This window comes from Papio anubis, chromosome 3, assembly GCF_008728515.1.
Source record: "Papio anubis isolate 15944 chromosome 3, Panubis1.0, whole genome shotgun sequence".
Lineage (NCBI taxonomy): Eukaryota > Metazoa > Chordata > Mammalia > Primates > Cercopithecidae > Papio > Papio anubis.
This window is the reverse complement of record NC_044978.1, coordinates 5,551,916-5,578,468: the sequence shown is the minus strand read 5'-3', so window position 1 is coordinate 5,578,468 and position 26,553 is coordinate 5,551,916. Positions and strand designations below refer to the sequence as shown.

The 26,553-nt window shown below is 45.9% G+C and overlaps 1 protein-coding gene across 1 annotated transcript in view; it reads right to left on the bottom strand.

Moving 5' to 3' along the window:
• The window catches only part of ENPP6 (ectonucleotide pyrophosphatase/phosphodiesterase 6), a 126,578-nt gene extending 102,304 nt beyond the window's left edge, over positions 1 to 24,274 (bottom strand). Inside the window, exon 1 of the mRNA XM_009207945.4 lies at positions 23,897 to 24,274. Coding sequence (XP_009206209.2) covers positions 23,897 to 24,137 — 241 coding nt within the window. The 5' untranslated portion in view covers positions 24,138 to 24,274. The remainder of the gene's footprint in view (positions 1 to 23,896) is intronic.
• Between the last annotated feature and the right edge of the window lie 2,279 nt (positions 24,275 to 26,553).

Here is a 26,553-nt window from a genome sequence, read left to right as displayed (position 1 = left end):
GGGACCATCAGTTAACCCTGTTCCCTGCAACAGATCTGGGCAGCATTGTGTGAAGGCCGTCACACCGCTGCATACCGCTCAGACCTCACTGCCACTCTCATCGCTCCTTTGTGCTCTCGCTACACTGGCTCTTGGCTTCCTCCAATATCCCAAGCATGCACTTGCCTCAGAGCTGTCGCTGTTCCCCGCCTGGAATGCTTTGCTCTCAGATATCTACAGGCCAGCTCCAGGGCCTTGCTCAGGTCTCCGCTCAAATTTTATCTTATCAGAAAGACATTTGCAGACCACTCTGTAAAATGGTACTGTGGTCATTCTTGGTGCCTTGTCTAACCTTTTCCATAGAATTTATTTCCATCTGACATTGTTTATATTTATGTGTTATTTGTCTGTAACATTTCACAAGAATGTAAATTTCAGGAGAGTAGAAACTTTGCCCTGTTTTGTTCATTTGTATATCCAGGGCCTAGAAGAGTATCTCTGGCTCCATGGAAGGTAAGAGATACTTTTTGAATAAATGAATGGACACCTATTATTTACACATAGCAAGCTCTGAAAATATTTTGTTGAATGAAGAATGAATGGATGAAGAATGAACCAGGACTGTCCAGGAGCTGGGGATACAGCACAGAACAAGACCAAGTCCTGCTCTCTCGGAGCATACATTCTTTAATTAAAATAAGGTTTATGACTGGATGCTAGAGTCACGATAGATGATGTATAGAAGCACAGGCCTCTTGGCGTCAGCCTCTGTGTGTTACCTTTATGGTAGCGTGCTCTTACAGAAGACCATTCCAGAACAGAGTGTAACATGGCCCATGGGTTGAACAAACCCAGGGGTGTTTTGTTTCCATCCTTATGTTTATGTTTCAAATCTAGAAGTCCTGTCATTTTCCATTGTGCCTGAAGCCTTTCCCAGTGGTGTCTCTTTATGAAAACATCAACGGAGGTTGGCTTCCGTGGGGTATATTCCAAGACCTACAATGTACGTTGTTAACCCAATTCTTTCAACCAAAGAAAATATTGTCTTAGGTTTTTGTTCCAAACCAAAAAGGTAATTTCTTCGCCAACTGCTATTTTCACCCCCACACCCCTAAATTGTCTGACGATCTGGGGTCCCATGCTCTGCTTGAGTCAAGGGTCAGCACACGACTCAAAGCTTCCATCCTGAAGCTGTGTCACGCTGTTACCACGCTGTGTTTGCATATGGCTGCTAGGAACCAGCTCCGTGAGACCACACACAGGCATCTCACGTGAGAGGGGAAGCCAGTTCAGAAGCCACATGGGAAAATGATGCCACATTGCTCCAGAGGGCTACAGATTTAGAAACAGTTTAGCTGGAGAGAGAACCAATTCTTCTGAGAAAAGATTCAGGAAAATGTATTGCCAATTAAATGCGGGAGGTTTCATTCAAGATAAAGACATCTCACCCTCACACATGACAGACGGATTGTTAATCCCCTGGGCCCACTGCTAGGACCAGCTTTGCATTTCATGTGATGGAGGAGGTACTGATTTCCATGAAGAAGTCAAACCCTGGCGGTATTAACACTTAGACTTGAACCTGAATAGATCTAGGAAGATTCCTAGGAAGCAAAATGGCAGATGTGGTGATTAAGCAAGTGGATGCATTTGTCATTCTTTGAAAATGTAATTTCCTGGACTTTCCACATGTGAGCCCCCAGGGTGACCATTCCACATGTGACTCACCAGTCTGTCAAGTGCTTTGGGGCTGTGGCTTGGAGCCGAGTGGCTCTGCACGCTAAGAGAGCCGGGCAGTGCTGGGAAAGTGGGCTGGAGTTGATATAATAAATAGTTCCTCATGTTTATGCCAGGGGATCTCCCCGCTCAGCCGCCTTCCTTTCCTTGCCATGGCTCTGAGTTGGGGGTGCTGCGTTGAAACCAGAGGGGATGGTGTCCATTAGATAGTTCCCAAAAAGAATTAGACTTTGTCCCTCAGGGAAATTGGTAGTGAAAAATGTGATTTTAAACAGAAATTCCTGGCCTAGGTTTCTAACCCCCCCAAATCCTACCTCAAGTCAGGCCATCTCCCCTCTTTTTAAATCATAACTTTGAGTCTTATCCAGGGGAAGGGGTATATAAAGACTAAATTTATGCTTTAAAAAGTAAAGGTAAGCGTGTACAGGCTTTCTGTGCTAAGCAACGCTGAAGCTCCGGTTTGAGTCAGCAGCTCTGGCAGCAAAGCGGGCTCGTGACCAATGACAGTCCTGCCTTCCCACGGACAAAGGTCAGGAAGCCTCAGGAGGACACAGACCAGAGGAGGCCAGAAGGGCAGAAGATAGAGAGGACCCTGCAGGAATGTTCAAATAAACTCTGTGGAGTCCTCAATGTCCTCATTTTTAAGGAAAAGCAACTTGAACCCAAAGAGACTTTGTCTGAAGCCACAAGGTTTAGATCTCACCACAGCCCAGAGTAGAACCCGTGTCTCTCACTTCTGGTCCATCCTGGCTCTCCTCCCGTGAATACCTTCAAGAGACAGGGAGGGGCGAGCCAGCCAGAGCCCAGGATCAGCATGTGAGCGTGAAAAGGAAGGGAGCTCATGTGAGGAGACGAGTGGTTGGATTTGGCAAAGAACTGAGAAAATATAAAATATGGCTGAGTAAAATACAAGGTAATCTTATTTTGGCAGAAGCATCGCCTTTTTATTTCATGTTATTAAAAATCATATTCTCTTGCTGACCATGAAACCACCTGGAAGCAGCGGTGCTAAAGTAGAAAACCTTCTACCACACACTGTGTCACCTCAGGGAACCGCCGTCTCTGAGAACTTTTCCAGACTCTCTGTTATAAATGGCTTGAACTCCCAAACCTAATGTCTCTTGGGTAATACAAAAGGAGTTGCTTAAACCACCAGAGTGCTGGATTACTCACCAATCTGGAATTTAGTGAAAAGGTAAACCATAGAGTTTAAGTTTGGTGCCTTCTTGCCCCTCACAATATTTGACAGAGTTTGCAAAATACTTAATTCCTTCCATGCCTGCTTTGTGCTTCTAGAACGTATCCTGGTTTGTGTGTTGACTGTCACTGGGGAGAAGAGAGCAAAGAGAATCGGGGAGCTATGTCTGAGCTGATCTCCCTCACTTTCATTTGGATGTTTCGTCTGCTCTAAGACTAAAAGTATCACCCTTGATAGATTGGCAGCAGGAATTTCTTTTCTTTTTGGAGTGGAAATGAGATGGGGAAGAGAACAGCTAAAAAGAAAACCTGGCTAACTATTTAGGATACAGCAGCTTCAAGAAACTTTAAAACGTATACAAGGAGGCATTTATAGAGTGCTTAATGTCAAGGAGCATGAGACAGGTTGAATGGGATGTAGGGTGAGTCAGACCCTGCCCTCATTGGGACCATCATGCCCTCCCAGGTCCCCATAACCAAGTATAATCAGAAACAACTTGTCCAGAGCTGCCTCTTGGTGGTCTGGGGCAGTATCCCAGATGTGACTTATCAAAAGAAGCCTGTTTAAGCCATTTTTCACAACTGTGCAGCCTTGACCATTTGAGATAAGTAGCTAAGTGTCTGATGTTGAATCCTCTCTTTTATACTCAACCCCAGAAGCGCTTATTGTTCACATTGTCCATTGAGACACACAAAGGAGGGTTTAAAAAATAGTTACCCATGAGGTTGCTTAGTCTGAAGGAAGCCTGGAAAGGCAGTGGCTCATGTACTATGGGTATCTATGTGTGCAGACGTATGCCATGTGCATAATGCAGCTACAAAATCACTGTCTAAGGGAGAGACACGTAGATGACTATGCAGGATTGCACTACCCTGAGAGTTGCTTCCTCAGAAGCAGGGAGGAGGAGGCAGCATGATGTTGTGGGGAGCACAGGATTTTGTACTCATAGTTCTTCCATTTAGGGGCTCTGTGATCTTGAACAAGTAATTTAATATCTCAGAGCCTTGGTTTCCTCGTTTGTAAAATGCCAACAATTGTGACTACTTCACAGGGTTTTATGAGGATTAATTGGAATAGTGTTTGAATGTGCCTAGCACTGAGCATAGTACAAAACACGGTAGACATTTGGGAAATGTACGTTCTGCTCCCTGCTTGACTGAATCTGGCTGCTTGTAATAAAGGAAGACAATGGGAATGCTACAGAGATAGGCCATCCTTTGTCTTCTCAGATCCTGACTCTGCCAACTGCAGGCAGTGTGTTGGAAACGCAGAGTGATGGCGGGGAGAGCAGAAGCCCTCTCTTCTGGTCCTGATCCACTCACTTCCTGGCTAACCGACCTCAGGCAAGGCGCTTAACTTCTCTAGATGAAAGTTCTCTCATCTGTAAAATGCCTGTACATAAATCCTAAGGTGACTATAAAGATCAATTGAAGGCATCAAGATTAGAAAGGAAGAAGTAACTGCCTTTATTTGCAGAAAATATGATCTTGTATATTCTTGTATGCAGAAAATCCTCAGGAATACACAAAAAACTTTTAACTAATAAACAAATTCAGTAAAGTAGGAAGATAATTCCAGTTTTTATACTGCAAAAATAAAATTCTGAAGATAATTCCGTTCACAATCACGTCAAAAAGAATAAAACATTTAGCAATGCTTAGCAAAAGAAGTACCAAATGTACACTGAAAGCTACAAAGCATTGCTGAAGGAAACAGCAAAAAACAAAATAAGTGGAAAGACATCCCATGTTCATGGATCAGAAGGCTTAATATTGTTAAGATGGCAATACTACCTAAGTTGGACTACAGATTCGACACAATCCTTATCCAAATTCCAACCGGCTTTTGCAAAAGTTGGCATGCTCTTCCCAAATTTAATATGAAAGTACAAGTGACTTGGAATAGCCAAAACAATCTTTAAAAGAACGAAATTAAAGGATTTACACATACTGATTTCAAAATTTTCTACAACGATGTGGCAATTGTGATCGTCTGAACTCACAATAAGGATACACCTAAAGATCAATAGATTATTGGAATAAAATTGAAAGCCCAAGAATAATCTCTAATATTTATGGTCAATTGATTTTTGACAAAGGTGTCAGAAATAAGTCAATGGAAAAGGAAGTCTTTTTAACAAATAGTGCTGGGGCAACTACCTCACACTGCATACAAACAGTAATTCAAAAGGGGTCACAAACCTAAATGTAAGAGCTAGAAACTTTGTTTGTCTTATAAGAAAGTGTAGGAGTAAATTATCATGATGTTGGGTTAGGGGATTATTTCATAGTTATGACACAAAAAGTACAAGTCGTAAAAGGAAAAGTTGATAAATAGGACTTCATCAACACAAAATGCTTTTATACACCAAGACATCCCATCAGGGAAGTGAAAAGACAACCCACAGCCTGGAAGAAAAATATATGCCAATCATATATCCCATAAAGAATTTATATCTAGAATATAGAAAGAACTCCTACAACTAAAAATAAAATGACAATCTAATTTTTAAAATGAGTAAAAAGATTTGTATAAACATTTCTCCAAATAAATTATCACATAGCCCACAAGCACATGAAAAGAAAAGATGCTCAACATCATTAGGTTTTAGGGAAATGCAAATAAAACGACCATGAAATGCCACTTCATACCCACTGGAATGGCTTTGATAAAAAAGACAATAATGGCTCTTTTATCAGAGTGGCTCTAATTTTAAAAAGACAATGACAAGTGTTGGTGAGGTTGTGGGGATGTCAGAACTTCACACACTGCTGGTGAAAATGTAAAATGGTGCAGCCATTTTGAAAAACGGTTTGGCAATTTCTCAAAATGTTAAACACAGAATTATCCTACGATACAGCAAGTTCACTCTTATGTATCTATTCAGGAGAAATGACAACATATATTCACACAAAGGCCTGTGCACAAATGTTCACAGAAGTATTATTCGCAATAGCCACAAAGTGGAAACAACCCAAATGTTCATCCATTAATGAATGAAGAAGCAAAATGTGGCCTATCCGCACAGTTCAGCAGATGGCAATAAAAAGGAGAAACATACTAATACAACATGAATGAACCTCAGAATCATTAGAGTTAGTGAATGAAAGAAGCCAGACCCAACAGAACACATATTGTATGATTCCATGTGTACAAAATGTCCAGAAAAGACAAATCTATAAAGGCAGAGTTGGAGGTTACTTAGAGCTGCAGGTGAGGATGGGAAGCAACTGTAGGGCACAAAGTTTCCTTTTGGGGTGATAAAAATATTCTAAATAAAACTGTACTGTGGCAACGGTTGCACATCTCTGTAAATATACTAAAAAAAACTGAGTTGTACTCTTAAAATGGCTGGATTTTGTAACATGTAAATTACACCTCAATAAAGCTATTAGTCATCATTTTAAGAGATCAATTGAGATCACCACTATAGATCCATATATGGTACCTAATTAGCATATGGAAATTAGGTTACATCCTCCAGATTCCCAGCTACACAGGCAAATACCAACCACCAAAGCTCCAAATGCAGAATTTACCTACAAAGCATTTTTCCTCCTTTCCAGCTCCCTAGGGGTCTGCAAACTCTGCTTCTAAGTACAAATCCCCTAACCTAAGGACGCTTCCATTTCTTATTTTCTTTAATTGTTCAGTTTGATAATACTGACTTTCTTCTATTAGAAGCTTTGTCTTTCCTTGATTGGTTTGGCCCTGCTGGGATCCTAAGGTTATTTTTGGCTTTTGTTGCCATGGTCCCTGACAGCTCTTTGCCTCTTCCTTTGTCTCCTTTGATACCTCTTCCTCCACACTGTGCCCACTGAATGTGAGCATGGTCCCCGAGGTTCCTCTTTCTTACCATCATCTTCCCTCATCTACTCAGATGATTTCCCACTCCTCAGTCAGTATCTCCAGGCCTTCATGGCTGCTAGGAAGTCACCACCTGAACGTCTCTCAGGCGTCACAGTGCAAGGATAGAAACGATTCATTTAGATGCTCTACTGAGATGTTTCACTGCACATTAATTAGCATGTTTTCTCCCTGTGTGTTGCCCCTCATCATCCTGTGTTTCTGGAGCAACAAACAGCCAAGATGACTGCTAGGTGCACCTCTCCTGCATGCATTTGAGCACATTGTGACAATGTTTCTGGCAGGAAGGGAAGAAGGTCACATGCCTTTCAGAGAAGACAGGAAGACAAGAAGGCAAGACAGGCTACATAATTTGCAGGGCCTAGTGAAGAATGAATATGTGAGATCCTTCATCCACAAATTATTAAGAATTTCAAAACAGTGACAACAGTGCATTAAACCAAGCACAGGTCCTAATAAGCACAGAGCCCTGTGGGACTGCACAGGCCACACCCACGACGGTGGCCCTGGTGAGACATCTTCTTCCCAGACCAGGGAGGAAAAGGAAGGAGCCAGCCTGTCTGGGGAGTGTGGGAGACAATGCCCTGCTTGGTGGCAGAACCCACAGGGGAGGACTGATGTCTGTGAGATACAGTGGGGAAGGCTGGCATCATGGCACAAGGGTGTCCTGCCCAACGCCGCAGAGCCTGGTCTCTGGAGCTGGCACATGGGCATCTGGTGGGGCCTAGTGTGGACCAATGACCAGGGCTGCTGACCCGACTCCATGGGACTGCGTATGACCTAAGGGCCTTTCCTAGACCTCAGCAGGAAAAAGACGCCCCCCAGCTACCCAGCAGTAATCAAAACTGAAATGCCGATAAGCCCAGTGGCTTGGAAGTCAGAGTCAGATTTTTTTTTTTATCATGGTAAAATATACATAACACAAAAATGTACCATTTGAACATTTTGAAAAATTTCTAATTTCTAATTTTTTATTTATTTTTGTATGTTGATTTTTCGTAACTTTTAAGTTCAAGGGTACAAGTGCAGGTTTGTTACCTAAGTCAACTTGTGTCACGAGGGTTTGTTGTATGGATTATTTCATCACCCCGATATTAAGTCTAGTACCCACTAGTTATTTTCCCTGATCCCCTCCCTCCTCCCACCCTCCGCCGTCCAATAGGCCCCAGTGTGTGTTGTTTCGCTCTATGGGTCCATGTGTTCTCATCATTCAGCTCCCACTTGTAAGTGACAACATGTGGTATTTGGTTTTCTCTTCTTGCATTTGTTTGCTAAGAATAATGGTCTCCAGCTTCATCCATGTCCCTGCAAAGGACATGATTAATCATTTTTAAATGTATACTACAGTGGCATTAAGTACATTCACACCATTGTGTAATCAACCACTTCTAGCTCCAGAATGTCTTATCATCCTAAACTGGAAACTCTGTACCCCTTAAAACTAACTCCAATTCCCCATCGCCACAGCCTCTGGCAACTCCCCTTCTGTGCTGTGTCTCTGTGAATTTGACCACTCTGGGTAACCTGATATAAGTGGAAACATACAATATTTGTCCTTTTGTTTCTGGCAGATTTCACTTAGACGAATGTGTTCAAGGATCATGGATAGATTTAGGTTTTTTAAAGAACAACTGAGAAATGCAGTATTTCTTACATACCCAAGTCTGTGAACTTCAATTCACTGTACACACAGAGTAATTTATTAATCTTCCCCTAAGGCTAGCTCAGACTCTCATCTGACCCAAGACTTCCTTCTCTCTAATCCTCCACGCCCAGCTGCTCCTGCAGGTCCCTCTCCACAGAGCCGATCAACTTCTTGACCTGAGGTTCATTCTGGCACTGGGGACGCGACCCCCAGGCTCCATCATTTTCAACATAGACTTGAGTGGCCTCCCTTGGCCCTGAAACCTGCCCTGCTCAGAGATGTCAGAGTCATCATCCCAAAGCCCAGCTCTCGTCTTCAAACACTCCTTGTCACCTCATCCCTGCCCCTTGGCTTGTGCCGTGCTGTTCACCCACAAGGCACTTCCTCCAGGTTTCAAGCTGTCCAGATCCTTCAGGCTTTACTCAAATAACTGTCGCCTCAGCGAACCTTCCCTCTTCACACACACTCTCAGAAATGAGCTGTGCTTCCCCGGTGCCTGTTCTATCCTGTCCGATGATTATATTCATTTTGACACATATTTAATTGCTTCAACTTAATTCAATCTTGTTGAGGACAGAGGCCACGTCCTGGCATCTTTAGAACTCTTACAAAGTAGATATTCAGGGTATCCTTGAATGGATAATATTCATGTATGAAGGCACTGTATGATTATGTATGTCAATACTATATGTTGGTGTAATTACCAAAATCTGTGGTTCAGACAGTAAGTGGAAAAGGAGATAGCAAGTGGATGAAAATAACAAGATCTCAAGGCACCATCCACCTCTGAAATGTTGCTATCTACACGTCAAAGCCTTTTGGAAGGAGGGCATCTTGTTTTGGCTTGAAAGAGAAAGACAGGTGGAGGAAAACCGCAGCTTGGGCTGTAGGTGTGCGGGAAGATGGAAGTAAAGCTCTTACAGAAAGAATAGATGGTATCAACAAAGAGAAGGACTGAGAGTTCCCAGAGAGGCCTCCAACAAAAACCGGGAGGTGAAAAGGGAGAGGTGAAGAGATCACGGTTTAAATTCCATCCCAACAGGCGTCTCACAACTGGCTGCAAGAACCCTGATGGTCCCCCGGTTTGAAGGTTAGGGATCAGTCTGATGTCCCCTGAGGGAATCTCATGAGGTCAACTTTCAAGACCCCCCCGCAGCTGGCCAGTCAGTTTGAAAGAACAGGAAAATAGGTGGGTGGGGATTGGGTAAAGTTGCTTTGTTTGTATTAGATTCCTTTAGCTTTTAGCTGGACGTTATAATACATGTTGACACAGGCTGAGAGTGAATTCCTTGGAATGTGCTTTTCTTATCTGTTCCATCAGAGCTTGATGGGATTATGTAAAAGGTTTAAAGAATAGCAGACAGTCTTCAGTTACTATTCATGGCACCAGAAAATAGAGAGGATGGCCAAGCTGTGTCCTGAAACCAGTCACAGTCTTCTAGGTGGCTCCACCTCCTCCTGGGCCAAATTGTTGATGAAATCTACACATGCATCACACACACACACACACACTCACTCACTCACTGCTTTGAATCTCATCTCCATCTCAGATTGTACATCCTGGGAGATGTTAATGAGGGTGAAGAAAGAAGCAAAAACAACCCAGAGAAGTTCAGAATGGAAAGAGTAGAGTACTCAGCGTCAGGTCGAGAGCTCAGGCAGAGGGCAACTTGGGCACACGGTGAGAGGGGCTGGAAGGGAACAAACACCTGGGCTTCCATCCCTGATCATCTAAGGGGCATCAGATTCTGGCCCTGGCTCAGAAACCTGCATTTGGTGTGGTTCTTCTCCCTTTATCTGGTTGCTGGATCTGAATCTTTGGCCTCTGTGTCCTGCACAATAAGACAAATGCGCTAGCATCTCTAAGTCATCCTCTGCTTTTGGCATTTTGTAATTCTGAATGCCTTTGGGGGAAATTTGGATTGGGGTGTAGTAGATTTTGTTACATATTCCCAAGGTCATTCATATAGTTTTAGTGTTATGTCTTACACAGACCAATGCATGCTAAAACGGACTATGAAAGTCATTCATAGAAATGTGCAGGGAGGGATGTCATGGTTTGGGACAAGGCCAGCCAGCTAAGCTGCAGGGGAATGGGCCAGACTGGGAGTAACTGGAACCTGGAATTAGATCCTCCCACAGAGACCAGTGAACACCAGGGATAGCTCTGGGTGCTGGGAAGTCCAGGACAACAGGATGAACATGGCAGTGGTGCTGCTGTCAGCCTTAAGGGCAAGAGAGGCATCCAGTATGAAGATGAGGGGAGGGGACTTAGAGGCCCGTGGAACTTGGCCAGAAGAATCCAGAATCCAGTGAGATCAAAACAGGCATATGATGCATTGGGTAGTTTGTTAGAAAAGAATACAACCTCAGCCAACAAACAGGGCTTGGCAGCAAAACTCCAGAGCCCTGTAGAAGATGGGCAACCCAAGGCTTCTGCCACAGAGTTGGGAAAAGCCCAGCCCCTGGCTCTGAGCCAGTGCAGTCCCACAAACACGAACCAATGTCTCCTCTGAACAAGCACTGGACCCCGATGTGGAGACGGTCCACACTCCACTGCCCCCGAGGGAGTGTACACCAACAGTGGTGGGGATTACTGCACGGACAGGTCTTGCCCGCAGGGACCCACCTGCGAAATGGGAGCCCTTCTGAGGCTGCACACTAGGGGAGGTCTCCTAGATGGCCTTTAGTCCTGCTTCTCAGAGGGACAGTGGCAGCTCCCAGAGGTGGTGGCGTTGAGAGAAGGATAGTGACAAAAACCTCGAGCTGGGGTGTCCTGAGCCCTGGCTGGTCACTGTTTACAAATCTACAGTACAGACTGAGAAAACCAAACCAAACCACAGAACATTGCTTTAGGTCCACTAGGTTGAGGAACATGTTTTTAAAGACTCTTTGAATGTGAATGTATTTCCCTAGATCACAAGTGGGGGTTTAATTAATGTTGAACAAAATGTCTTCTTGTTCTATTAGAGTTGAGCAAGTCTCATTGGATCTGATAGAAATTTTTCATTTAATATTGCAAATAGGTAAGTAATCCACATTGTTCAAAAACAGGCAGCAGATGTCTCTGTCCCATCTTGGTCTCTCGTCTGTCCAGTTGCCATCCAGATAGGTACCACGATTCCTGGTTTCTTAGGCATCTTCAAAGGTATGTTTTCCCTCCAACTGGCAGGTACCTTGTGCTGGGGCCCTGATGACCTGAATGGCAGTGTCTCCTTCTAGGGGCTCTGGGAAGAGTCTGGCTGAACAGAGAAGGAGAGAGGCTGCCTCCATGCCACAGAGCATATGTAACCAGAGACCAAGGGAACATGCATGAGTGGTTTTAACATAACTGGCACTTAACACACAGATCACGCTGCTTGGAAAATTTCAGGCTAAGTGACATGGCAGCATTTTCCAGGGGCTGCTGGAGCCAAGGCGTCTTCTCTCAGGCTCCCCTGTGCCTTGACGTGCCCCAGCCTCAAAGTCACCCATCTTACTCTTTGGTGGACTCTGTGACAGGATATTTCATAGGCCAGAGGGCTGTTGTCAGGAGTCTGGGCTGCCAGGCAGAGGTTGAAGAGGGCTGGAGAGCAGGTTCCAGGCTAGGCCCATGGTCTGCTAGTGAGTGGCTGAAGAACACAATATTTGAGGTTTTCTCCCAAACATTTATATTTCTGTACAGTGGCTGCTTTCAACCTTTAAAGCAGAATGTTTTCTCAAGTCCACCTGTGAAAGCCAAATCCTGACACACAGGGGATCTTTCAGGGAAAGCTAGACACGCTGCAGAGCTGATGGGCGACTGTGACAGTGCGTGTGCAGAACCCGGGCGACTGTGACGGTCCGTGTGCAGAACCCGGGCGACTGTGGTGGTTCGTGTGCAGAACCTGGAAGGAGAGCCCAAGGCTTGGGGGCCACTTAGGCAAACTCCGTGGGTGTCTCCACCGTGACATCCACAGATACAGGACTTCTGTCTGCTACCGTCCACCCTTCCCTCAGGCCAGTCCTTGTTAGGGGCCATTGGTGTCCAGTAGGATTAACTATAGACCACTTTCTTCATATGTACAAAACAGGTCAAATTGGAGCTATTGTGATCATAAAACAGGGCAAGGGACACAGCATCTCACTGGGAGCCCACTCCAGTCCCCCTTTCCACCTTCTCCCACTCAGTGGGCTCTAAGAACCTCTCTATGGCATTTTCAGCACCTAGAACATTCCCAGCACACATCCCTGATATAATAATTTGTGCTCCTAATGTCTCAAGATGGAGTCACTCATGCCAAGTATCAGTAAGCCCACTGTGAAGCTGTCTCCCTCCTCAAAGTGATAGCCACATATGCAATGGACTGAAGTGATGACACCTGCTGCTGCCCAGTGCCACCCCAACCCTGAAACAGACCGATAGAAAGTGAAAGGCGGCTTAGATGGTGAGAGCAGACTCATCTGGGAGGACAACAAGAGCAGCCAAGAATTGGCCTCGTTCAAGACACCTTTAGAGCCTCTGCCCATGAGAGTCTGAAGCCTTCTCCTTCTCCCAGTTCTGGCATCTGGTGCCGGAAGCAGTGAGGCCCCCGTCGACCAGTGTCCCAAGGACATCCAGACCCACTTGGCTCAGTTGTAGGTGTGCTGGTCTCCCGAGCCATCACTGCGGTTCCTTACCGCACTGTTATTACTGCTTGTGTGTTGGTTAATTACATGATCCGTGGTGCACGGAGGCCTCTCAACAAAAGGTGGATTCAAGCATGTGTAGTTGGCTGTCGAGTCACTGTGAACCTTTCTGGCTTCGGCTGGGGTCAGCACATCTAGGTGGCCAGGACCTAATTAACATCAATCATGCACTCCATCTGTCCGGTCTTCTCACGCTAAACAGCAAGAATGCAGGACTAGGAAGATGATGTAATGTATCCAAGTCCCTGCGGACTGTGACAGTCAGGAGAAGCTGGCGCCTCTGCCCCCTTTCCCTGCCCTGTGGACCACGCTGCTTCCCAGCCTGCCCCGTGCAGATAATCGGCGGAGCAACCCAGGTTGAGTGGACAAGACTGCTCACCACCAAAGGTGACACCTGGGGGACTTGGCCTCCCGGCACACCTGGAGCCCACTCCTGGCCCCTAGCACTCAGCCCGGGGTGTTCTGCTGCAGACATTTACACACATTCTCCCATGCACGTGCTCTTGAAGGTGCCCAGGGGAGTTTCTTCATCAAGAACTAAAGCATCTTCAGTGTCCTGGGCCAACCAAAGTTCCATTGCTGTCAGCCCTGACAGCCGTTTGTCTAAATAAGGTGGCCCACACATCCTCCCATGATCTGCCTTCTCGATCTTCTCTCCTTGCTATGGAAAGGGCTGATGATGGGAGTTGGTTCAGAGTATCCAACAAGAGCCAAACGCTGCACGTGGGCTCCCAGGACCCCCAGGCCTGCCCCAGGTCTCTGCCTGGTTATTGTGTGGACACAATGGGCCTATTGTGGGGTTCTGAGGGGCTCTGAAACTTGAGCAGGTGTTGCTGAAGGTGTCTCTGAAACGAATGTTACCCTGCTGAGTCAGGGTCCCTCCGAATTAATTTGAAATGCCCTTTAACCCACTTTTGGCACAGCGCCCATGCTGAGCAGGAACTGGAGCCGCAGGGGTCAAGCCACCCCGAAAGCCTGGACAGGAGGCACATGATCCTATCCATCAACGCTGGGGTGAGGGAGGCAGGGGTGGGGGTTGTGAGATCGCCATGGCATGTAGACTGCAGTGGCTCCACGTGGACAAGCCTTCTGGAAACGCCTTTGCTGTTATTACAATCAAAAGCTTTCACCACCTTTTACAGCTTTGCCCACTACTCTAACCACTCCCTTCTTCATGGAGTGAGTTTCCAGCAGCTGAATGCCGTATAATCAGAACATCCTCTCATCACCACGGAAGCCGAAAGAAACATATTTTTTGAAAAGTGACACTTCAGTGCAGAGAGGTTTGTTGATAGGAGCTTAAATAATGATGTGCTGGGAGACATTATTTTAGTAAATTCTTAGAACGCATTTTTTTTTTCTCGGGGCATGGCTGGTTACTAGTGCTCTTACCCACTTCTAGCTTCTATTGCTGGACACCTCGCCTGCCATGCCTGCATCTTTAGGCAGCTTAATCGAGGCTCATTACACAGAGTGTAGTTTGAAGTAGAAAAATGTTGTTCGGTGTCTCTGGGAAGTATATGACAAAATGTTGACAAAAGTTAATTCAGATGGGAAGGCAGATTTTAACTGTGCATCTGTGAGAAATATTCTGCACCAGCTGGGTAGCAAGCAGTGAGATAGGAAGTCCATTTCCTGGGGTCCACTAGGACCCACAGTATCAATTTCTCTCCTTTGCCTCGGTGGTATTCTGCATGCTTCTTGAACTCTCCTTTAAGACATTGTCTCTGATCCCCTAAAGGGATAACGTCAAGTGAATATCTTACTCCACTTGAAATATAATTTGGTGAAAAGTTACTTTTCCAAATAAATCTCACTGAGATAAACAGCCCTTCAAACTTTCCCATCTGTGCTAATAGGAGCCCCTTTACTCAGACTTCAGACGATCTTGTAGCTGTGGCATCTGTTTGGGCTCTTCTTTCATATTCATTTGTCAGCCAATCAGCAAGTTCTGCCTCATGGATGCTCTTCAAATTCAGCTCTCCCCCTCACTTACAGTCCATCACAAAGAGCAGATGCGGTGATGTCTGGAGTGGAAAAGGAGGGAAGGGGGAGCCTGTTGGACTACCGTTTGGTGTGGCTTTCATAGACTTTCATCAATTGCACATGTTTTTTACACACTCAATTCTCTGTAACCCCCAACCCACACCCAGATGGTGAATGGGCTCAGCACCCCCTCCTTCTGACCTGAACACGCTCACTTTTCCTTTGCCCGAACTACCCATGATGACAATGTTCTGTTTTCTCTTTTACCTCTGCCATGAGAGCAGCATGTCTCATTTAGAAGTTGCTTTTTTCAGCCTGGGTCCCAGAGTGAAGAGGAAATGGGGTGGAGGTCATTCCTCAAGGCCACGTACATGATTGAGGAATAAACGTTAGCTATTCTAAGACTCAGACATGGTGTGGAATTGCTTGTTGCAACAACATAACTCAGCCTCACCTTACTGATAAAGGGCGTAATATGTACGCTGTTACTAATGGTGAGTTTACATGTATATTTGCTCATTCTGTTCTCACAGCAAGCCTATTGGGTAACATTTACTTTCTACATTCTACTGATAAAATATTAACACTCACTGGACGCAATGGCTCACATCTGTAATCCCAGCACTTTGGGAGGCTGAAGCAGGTGGATCACCTGAGGTCAGGAGTTCGAGACCAGCTTGGCCAATGTGGTGAAACCCCATCTCTACTAAAAATAAGAAAAAAAATTAGCCAGGCATGGTGTCGGGCACCTGTAATCCCAGCTACTCAGGAGGCTGAGGCAGGAGAATCACTTGAACCAGGGAGGCGGAGGTTGCAATGACCTGAGATCATGCCACCGTACTCCAGCCTGGGTGACAGAGTGAGACTACGTCTCAACAACAAAACAAAACAAAAGATTAACACTCAAAAGAAGCTGTTCAAGTTCTGAAAGTCAAAGAATGACAGAATAGATTAAATTCGATCTCTGACAGCAAATCCATAGCTTTCTCCACTGGACCTTTCGTAGGGAGTTGACTTGTGGCCCCCAAGAAGATATATTGAAGTTCCAACCCTCAGGACCTGTGAATGTGACTTTATTAGAAATAAGCCCTTTGCAGATGTAATCAAGTTAAGATGATGTCATGAAGGTGGGCCCTAATTCAATATGGCTTGTGTCCTTGTAAGGAGAGGCACAGAGAGGGACACAGAGAATGCCCTGTGACAACGGAAGCAGAGGTTGGAGTGATGTATGTACCAGCCAAGGAATACCCAGGATTGTCGGCAACACCAGAAGGCGGGCGGAAGGTGCAGAACACATTCTCCCCTGGAGACTTCAAAGAGAGCATGGCCCTGCCTGCACCTGGATTTCAGACTTTGGGCATCCAAATTTGCTAGAGCAGCTCTAGGAAGCTAACACACCATGATTGCCTCAATTTCAGGGCAGAAGTCACCAGAAACTCTCAGTGAGTAGGTTTGGTCATAGAAGTGGGCTGTGTAAAAAAAAACCCTGCATTCTTCCATTAGCAGCCTAGTGTCACAATCCTGTTTATATTGCTTTCCAATGGCTGTCATGACAACAGGTAACACAGGTTGGGTGGGTAAACAAAAGAAATCCAGTTTCTTATAGTTCTGGAGGCTGGGAGTTTCAGATCAAGATGTCATCAGCGTTGATTTCCTCTGAGGCCTCTCTTCTTGGTTTGCAGACAGCCGCCTTCCCCTGTGTCTATATGTGGTCTTCCCTCTGTGCCCGTCTGGGTCCTAATCTCCTCTCCTTATAAAGATACCAGCAATACTGGATTAGTACCCACCTTAGTGACCTCATTTTGCCTTCATTACTTCTTTAAAGATCTTATCTCCAAAAACAGTCACATTCTGCGATATTGGGGGGTAGGGCATCAACACGTGGGTTTTGGGGGTGTACAAATAGCCCATAACATGCCCCGATATTTTTAAACATCTAAGTAGCTCCTTGTGATGCTGGCATAAACAGCCTGGCCACCTAAGCAGCTTGGGACAGAGGCTGAAAACACAAGGATGGCCATGCAAGTCCCTTTAAGCTGCCACATGCGTCCCTAGGTCCAACAGCCAGACCACTGGCACCTAGGCCTGAACTGTCCTCACAGTGTTCCACGCTGGTTCTGAATCACGTGCCTGGTTCCACGCATGGCTGTTGAGTCACGTGCCTGGTTCCACGCGTGGCTGTTGAATCATGTGCCTGGTTCCACGCGTGGCTGTTGGCTCCACTTTCTCGACTTCAGTGATCTTCACTACAAGGAGGATCTCCTTTGGGCTGTGCGGACCGCTGGTGTCCTGGTTAAATTTTCTCCCACCATCCCCAGCCTCTTTCATCTCCTACTTTGACACAGCTCTCCTTGGAGGTGACTCTCCCCCCAGGCCTCTTTCTGACTGCAACCTTATAATCAAAATTTAAAACAAAACTGAAAGACACATTTTGGGATATGTAAGATTACTAGACATAAAGGGTAATCGGTTCTCTAAATGCGAATTGCTTTCATATGAGCAAAGCATGATTGTAGTGTTTTCTCCTCCTTATTAGTTTAGAAGTGTCGAACATCAAAGTAATCATTCATTTCCCTGAAACTCTGAATGTCTTAATCACCATTATAATGCTTTTTCCCTATAATAATTTTTTTTTGAGATGACGTTTCACTGTTGTCACCCAGGCTGGAGTGCAGTGGCATGATCTCGGCTCACTGCAACCTCCGCCTCCCAGGTTCAAACGATTCTCCTGCCTCAGCCTCCCGAGTAGCTGGGATTACAGGCACATGCCACCACACCCAGTGAAATTTTTTTCGTATTATTAGTAGAGACAGGGTTTTACCATGTTAGACAGGCTGCTCTCGAACTCCTGACCTTAAATGACCCACCTGCTTCGGCCTCCCAAACTACTGGGATTATAGGCGTCAGCCACCGCACCCGGCCCACTATAATAAATTTTATTTGGAGAAGATAGAAATAAATAAACTGGTGCCGTGATGGAAAATAAAGAGAGTAAGAGGGATAGAGAGCGCTGATGGGGTGGCCGGGGAATGCATCCGCCACGGTGACCTTGGGAGGCAGATCCGAAGAACGCAGCGATGCCCAGCTTGGGCCTTTCTGGGGAACAAGCAGAAGGGAAGCAGCCAGGAGAAGCAGCGCACTCAAGCATGCCCAGCGGGACACAGGCAATCGAAGGGAAGGGTGGTGGGAGCAAGGCCCCGAAGGGGCTGGGTGACCTATGGGGCCAGGTCTGCAAGAGCGTTAGATTCCACTTGGTACAAACTCGCCGGAGGGTGTGGACACAGGAGTGGCGTGATCAGGACTGCTTTCCCAGGGCCGCTTTGGTTGTAGGGCGGGCAGCGAGAGGGAGCTGGAGCAGAGGAGGCTCCGGGCAGTCGGGGTTGCGGCTTCATCCAGTGGTCAGCAGTGGAGGAGGTTGGGTGAGGAGAGGCTGAGGATCGACCTTGAAAGGACAGCTGATTTCACTGTGAGACAAAGGAAGGTCAAGGAGATCAGGAGGAACCAAGGGACAGGACCACGGAGGAGTGAGTGAAGTAAAAGGAAACCAAGGGAGGACAGAATCCTGGGACCAGTGAGCTGTCAGAAAGGAGGGGCAGATGCAGCTCCCAGCCAGGGAACCAAGGCTGGGATTGACCAGGACCCCCAGGAGGACACTGTTCCAAACAGAAGCTTGGCTGGATTTGGTGCAAGCGAGAGTAGGAAGACAGGAAGAGGGCCCGCCAAAGAGAGATTTATTTCAGGAGGTACCTGCATTGAAGGAGGCTCACAAGCTGGGGCAATGTCCCCATGTAAATGCTGATCCTGGGGAAAGGAGAGGGGAGGGGACCAGGGAGGCTATCGCTACCCTACCTGGAGCTGTGTGAATGCAGAGTCTCTGAACAGCCCCTCAAAGGAAGCCTGAATTCTGCAGTAGGCTGAGGATGCCGGCTTTCTCAAAACATGATTGTTCAAGTACTTTCTGCCTTGATTGCCTTTGGTCCAGTTTTAACTTAAATCAGATATTTTCTTAAAAGGTGGGGTGGTAGGAAGTATACCTTACTCTGCTGTTTTGCTCCAGAACAATGGATCCTTGATATTAGGTAAGAATTTATGTCACAGGTAATTTCTAGGAGTGCGAGACAAAATACCGTGGCACAAATAGTAATTCTGAGTAGTTAGCATCCCTGTTGTTGCCTTGATTTCCACAGAGGAGCACGATGATTCAGTCTCTCGCTGCTCCCTGGACTGTCTTAAGGAGATCTCTATCCTCGGGTCTCAGGTCACTCGCACAACCTTCTGGCCACTACAAGATGCAGGCCTAGGCCCCAGCCAGTTGCTGTGTGAGAACAGGGTCTCTGATGCCTACTCTCCCATCTCAGCTCTGCCATGACATTCTTTGGTGCCTGAAACAAAACACTAAATTTCCCTGCACTTTATTTCCTAGTGTCTAAATGTTGAAATACTAGTAATATACTGTGGGACAAACTTATTTCAGCATCTGTTGATCTCTGGGTGGGTTACTGGCAGTAAAGACGAAGTTCTAGACTGGCTTCCCCGCTACTCAGAACGTTTCTGGGCCACTTTCCCCAACTGCTTAACCAGAAGTGTTTGAGAATTGCAAACAAATGTTACCATTAGCCTTAACAAAACGATGCTAAGTTACGCTGCCTCAAAACAGATGCGGCATTTCCCTCTTACCCATGACCTGGATTGAACAAATCACTGCTTTCTTTCCTTGACTTTATGTTAAACTCCACTTCAGTCAAATGTGAATTTACCCCAAAGAGAGAATAACGTTACGAAAAGATCCCTGGTAAGATAGACTAAAACAGAAAGCATTCCAAGGGCATTGAAACTGTGGTTGTGTTTGCACTAGAATGAAGGTGATCCACACACCACTCTTCAGAAAGAGAGCTTATGCCTAAAGTAAGATGTAAAGACACACACCACGCCAGTGGCTGTTTCTTCCAGCTCAGATCTCTCCTCTTTAAAATGCCTTTTTCACGCTACTCCAGCTGGAAGGAACGCCTCCTCTCCCTGGTCCTCTGCAGCACGCTGGGACCCTACTCCCTATTCTTTGTGTATTCATTCTCTTGGGCTGCCATTATAAAGTACCACAGATGGAGTGGCTCCCACAACAGCAATTTATTTGTTCACAGTTCATGAACGAGGTGTTAGCAGGGTTGGTGTCTCCTGGGCCCCTCTCCACTGCCTGTGAGGGCCGCCTTGGTGTGTCCTCAGATGGCCTTTTCTCTGCACGTGCACATGCCTGTGTCTTTTCGCCTTCCTATACCGTCATATTGGAATAGGGCCCCACTTTAATGGCCTTATTTTAACTTGGTCACCTTTAAAGACCTTATCTCCAAATGCAGTTACATTCTGAGGTACTGGGGGCTGGAACCCCAACTTGAACTGGGAGACAGGAGGGCGAGGACACATTTGGGCTCACAACACCTTGCTACACACTTTAGAATATTAGCGGGCGCCCATTCGCGAGTGTTCTTCCTCCCCTATTTGAATGTAATCTCCCTGGTGAAAGGCCATTTTTAAGATTCAGTGTTCCCAGCAATCAATTGTTTGATTCATCTTCATGATCATGATTGGCATTTTGGTTACGTTTGTCCTGATGTAAACATGTTTTGAGGCAAATAAATAATCAGCCATGGTGGTTTCATGGCAGCAACTGGGCTAGATGGTTTCAAGGTTGCTCACAAATAGGCCTGTTGATTTCCCATCCCCATTCACTGTGAAATTCTCCCTCTCAAGGGAGTTTCAGCCATTTGCATAATTTCCACATGAAGGCATCCTAGGAGGGGCCAGCCCTAACTTTAAAATTCCCTGTGCAAATAGCAAAGACTTGGGACCAACCCAAATGCCCATCAATGATAGAATGGATAAAGAAAACGTGGCACATATACACCATGGAATACTATGCAACCATAAAAAAGAATGTGTTCATGTCCTTTGCAGGGACATGGATGAAGCTAGAAGCCATCATTCTCAGCAAACTAACACAGGGACAGAAAATCAAACACCGCATGTTCTCACTCTTAAGTGGGAGTCAAACAATGAGAACACATGGACACAGGGAGGGGAGCATCACACACTGGGGCTTGTTGGAGGATCAGGGGCATGTGGAGGGAGAGCATTAAGACAAATACCTAATGCATGCAGGGCTTAAAACCTAGATGACGACTTGACAGGTGCAGCAAACCACCATGGTACATGTATGCCTATGTAACAAACTGCACGTTCTGCACATGTATCCCAGAACTTAAAGTGAAATAAAATAAAATAAAATTCCCCATGCATTGCCTAGTTCTATGTCTGCATCCAGCAGCATCTGAAATCCCAGCCTGATACAGCCCTGGCAGTTCATCTCATTTTATTTTGCCTGAAGTCTCCAAGCAAGTTCTCCCAGCTCGAAGGTCAGCATTCTTTCGAACAACTCATCACTCCTCGTTATGCAAAGGGAAGAACACCAGGGGCTTTCTGTCTTCTGAGCAATAATTCGGGTAATGAAGTGAGAGCTTAGCCTCTCTTATGAATGCTGAGGAACCCTAAAACAGCGTATCTTTTCGTTCCAAAAAGATCTAACATAGCGATTTTGTTGGTTCATAAAATGCTCAAATACTCAAACCATATGTTTAGGTACAATTCCCAATGGCTATATCCTTCCTTATATGAATAAGAGAGGAGGTTCTCAGCATCAGGTGGAAAAATAAGTACGGATATTGGGGAAAATAGTCTAAATTTAACCCTGAGTCAGTTCCAAGACAGTGGAGGTGATACCAGCTTCATGGCCCGGCATCTCCCAGCCTGCGAATCCTGCTTCAAGTCTGCAAGTCTGCCCAGTAGGTACAAGACAAATCATACCCAAGGACATTTGGACATAAACATGAGCCTTGCTAGATACCTCCCTTGTGCGGGGCAGCTTCTAAGAAACATATAGACCAAGCAGACTTCCACATCAGTGAATACATTTGGCCATCTGAAAACACAGAGACTAACACCTATGGAGACCTGTGGCTTCCTCGGGCCAGCCTCAGTTTCAAAGCCAGGGTGAGATCTTTGCCAGGCACTCATGGGACCTGTGCTGCCCGTAATGGAAGGGGCTCTTCTCTGAGGACCACACAAGGGAAATACACACAGCCTGAAAAGAAGGCGTGTCTCAGCGTGATGGAGGCTATGTGCAAATCATTCCTTGTGCCGATATCAGGAGTGTGAGTCTGACAAACAAAAGGCCATGTCACTGGCTGAGTGTCTCTGTGGAGTCTGTAATGGTCCTGTTACTTACTTGAGTCCTTTCTAAAAATGGATTTTGTTCGTTTTCCACTGAGATGGCAGAAGCTGCACGTGGCGTGGCAGTTAATGAATTGGGTCCCCCAGCAAGGCTCTGAAAGACAGCTGGAGTGGGGTGGGCCGTGTGTGTGAAGCCGCTGTGCAGAGCTGGAGTCGGCCGTGCACACAATGACATCTGTGTGTGACCCGGCAGCCTGCAAACCGCTTCCCTGCAAAGGGAGACGCAGGCCAGGGGACGGCCAGAGACTTTTGTTAATTCTGTTTATCTTACAGACTGTTTTTTTGTCTGCTGTGGGAAATAAAAAACAAATACATAACTTCCTTGCTTGTGTGCGGTCTGAATTTTTCTCTCTCTCTCATGCCCTCATTTTCATGCAAATGAGTATCTCTTCCCTTCAATTTGGGGCATCAGTTTATGGCATTTTTACATACACGTGTATATACTGTCTGTGCACAAAGTCAGAGATAAAAATGTGTGTTTTAGACCCCTTCGGCTTTAGTGTTCTGTGGAGATCCATGAGATATCAGCGATCTCATTCTCTTTCTGTTAACATAATTAGTGGAGTTCTCTCTGTGCTCAGAGCACATGGCTGAGTCCCGCATAACCAGCAATAACAGTGCATTCTTAACGGCCTCCCTGGATAGTTTGCTAAATTCTTTCTGAGAGCCTCTCACTGCCTTTACAAAGGTTATAGCTGAAAAACAAACCAGGAACTAGGAATCCAGCTCTGTGAGCAAAGAGAAGGCCGCACATTCTATTATTGCACGGGTAGAGGCTCAGGTTCGTGCAGGTGCGTTTGGACTCCTGGCAATTCCAGATGAAGGCCGTCCTTAGGAAACTCAGCGATCCCAAGCCCAGGCAGTCTGGGTTAGCAGAGGTTTGATTTGTTTTGTTGAGTTTTTGTTGGTTGGTCTTTTGCAGATGCTGCAAATCACAAACGGGGAACCTGAACTATACAAGCTTTTTCTTCTATCATTTTACCTGGCCAAAAAAGGCAGAGGAAGGGGAAGGTGGCATTGCTAAATAACAGAAAAGGATAAGACCTAAAAATTCCCCCTTCCCCAAGTAGTCCAGGAGCACTACTCCCCTCTGAGGACCCCACAGGTACTTTCACAGTCTAACACACTGAGAAACAAGCCCACAGGACGCTGGGATGACATGACCGCAGAGCAAAGGGACAGAAGGAGTTTGGGACGCATGCACGGACACCTGTTGATTGTGCAAACTTGAACTTAGAAAATATGAGGCTCATTAGAATTTCTCTTTCTAAAATAAACAACCACTTTCAATATCGTCAAATATCATCTACTGCTGTAGTTCTCTGCCCTCCACACTGAGAATCCAGAACAGGTCCTTGGGATAACTTTTGGGAAACAACACCACCGCAAAAACAAAAGTCTGCTCAGCCAAGGACACAGATTTCTTATCTACCTTTGATGTCCCAAAGGACTAGAGAATACAGAGCATTTAAATAAGACTCCGATGCCAGGAGCTCACTGTTGCCTGCTGGACTCCAGCCCTCCCCTCCCTGCCCAGAAGAGGACACAGTACTCACCAGTCATTAGGGTATAGTAATTGGGATACGAGAGACTAGGGAAGTCTGGAGTCAAATAATCCACTTTTACTCCCCTGCTCACAATCTCTTTGAAGCCAGGCAATGACTCCAGTGCCTCATCACTGATGTAGTCTGAGCGAAAACCATCCAGCAGAAACACCAGCAGCTTCCGGCGGGCAGAGGCCGGCTGAGCCAGGCTCAGGACAAGGGCCAGCAGGAGGGTCCCAAGCTTCATTGCCATGCTGCCAGGAGCCTGCCAGAGCCCGGCTGGCACAGCTGTCTCCTTGCAAAGACTGAGGATGGAGAATCTGTAGCTATTCTCTCTTCCAGGGGCTGGACCTTGAGCCGCTGGCCTTCCTGAGCCAAGTTCACTTTCAGAATTTAAAGGAACAGCACCCCCTTTTCCACACATCTATGCTCACCCTTTACTAGAAAGTCCAGAGACCGACTCCTTCAGATAAGCCGGGTTCCAAACAACCCAGAATTAACACCAGAGGAGAGAGTTCAACCTTAATTATTTTTGGTGAACGTTCCAGAAATACAAGCACCCACAGAGGTGGAATTTTAGAAGATGACAAAGTCAACACTAACTTTGCAGTTGAGCTAACCAAAGGGAGGAACCAAGGAAAAGGGCAAGATTTTAATTTGATGTTATCCCACATCATGGCCTCATTTAAACTCTTTTTCACTTAGAAGTTAGTAACGCAAACCTCTGGACTCAGTGCATAAACAGGAAACAATACGCTTCGGTGGACCCATTTGTAAACTTTCCAGCTGTGTCTCTGTAGTCACAGCATTTAAAAACAATTATTTGTCTATGTCTTGGCCACTTACGTTTTTACATGCAGTGTTATTACTTTATTTTTCAAATATGATTTAGCTGCTGGTGCCCATAGGAGGAGGTGGTTCATAGAAGAGCCCCAGAGCCAAGGAGAAGCTTCCAGAGTTGGACAATGGGAAATCATTACTGGCAGAATGGTCTGAAGCAGCATTGCCCCCATAGGATGGAAATGAAGTCGAGAGCTGGAGATTGAGAGCTTGAGATGGAAAAGCAGAGCTAGAAATTACCATGCAGGCTTTGGGACGGGGAGGACTAGGCAGAGCAGAAAATAGGAGGAGGTAAGTGACAGGGAGGCAGATGTGAGTGGGGAGCAGACAGAGTTAGCACAAAGTACCCAGAGTCCGGAGGTTCCCTAGAGTGGCTCTGTCATGCTACATAAATTTAAAAGACACAATTCATGTGAAGGCTTATAAAACATGGCTGAGTGCAGTGGCCCACTTTGGGAGACCAAGGTGGAACGATTGCTTGAGGCCAGGAGGTTGAGACCAGCCTGGGCAACATAGCAAGATCCCACCTCTATAAAAAAAAATTTCAAAATTAGCTGGGCATGGTGGCATGTGCCTGGTCCCAGCTACGCAGGAGGCTGAGGTGGGAGGACTGTGTGAGCACAGGCGTTCAAATCTGCAGTAAGCTGTGATTGTATCACTGCACTCCAGGCGGGGCAACATAGGCCCGGACTCAGGAAAAAAAAAAAGACATAAAACATGCATGCCCCATAGCAAGTGCTTAGATGTTAGATGTTATTCGCATTATAACATCACTTGGCTCCCAAGGAAACTTGCAGGCTCTGGGCAAACTTTCCAGGGAAGGAAGCTAGACACCAGCCACACCAGCCACTCTCAATCAAGCCCCACATCCCTCTTCCCCCTCTGCCCTCTGCTTGTGTCTGTTCTCCTTCTCTTTTTCTGTTGTATTTGAGTCAAGCCCATACACAGGATCACCATGTCACTTTTTAAATTATGCTGCAAAAGAGAAACACGTTAGCCAAATTACCACTCCCATCCCAAGGGACTTGGCCAAGGAACAGAATTCTTTTTTCCAATAAAAGTTAATGCTTTCTATAATTAAATTTAAATTTTTTTCCTTATAAAAAAATAAGGAAAAGGGGAGTTTATTCTAAATGGTTTTTACTTTGAAAACAAAGTTACTCTTTTTCCCTTGAGTTGTGTGGTATTATTGTTGCTATAAACAGAAAAAAAGAGAGAAGAAGAAAGAGGGAAGGAAGGAAGGAAGGAAGAAGAGGAAGAAGAAGAAGGAGGAGGAGGAGGAAAGAAAGAAAGAAAAGAGAGAGAGAAAGAAAAAGAAAGAAAGAAAAGAGAGAGAAAGAAAAAGAAAGAAAGAAAGAAAGAAAGAGAGAAAGAAAGAAAGAAATTGAGGGAGGGAGAAAGAGAAAGAAAGGGAAGGGAAGAAAAGGGAAGAAGGAAAGGGAACAGAAGGGAAGAGAAGAAAGGAAGAAAAGGGAAGAAGGGAAGGGAATGGAAGGAAAGGGGAAGGGAATGGAGCAGAGGGAAGCGAAAGGAAGGGAAGGGAAGAAGGGAAGGGAGGAAGGGAAAGGAAGAAGAGAAGGGAAGAAGGGAAAGGAAGAAGAGAAGGGAAGAAGGGAAGGGAAGAAGGGAAGAAAAGGGAAGAAGGGAAGGGAAGGGGAGAGTAGGGGTGGGAAGGGGAGGGGAGGGGAGGGGAGGGAAGGGAAGGAGAGAAGGGAAGAAAGGAAGAAAAGGGAAAAAGGGAAGAAAAGAGATGGGAAGAAGGGAAAGGGAGGGAAGGGAAGAAGGGAAAGGGAGGGAAGGGAAGAAGGGAAAGGGAGGGAAGGGAAGAA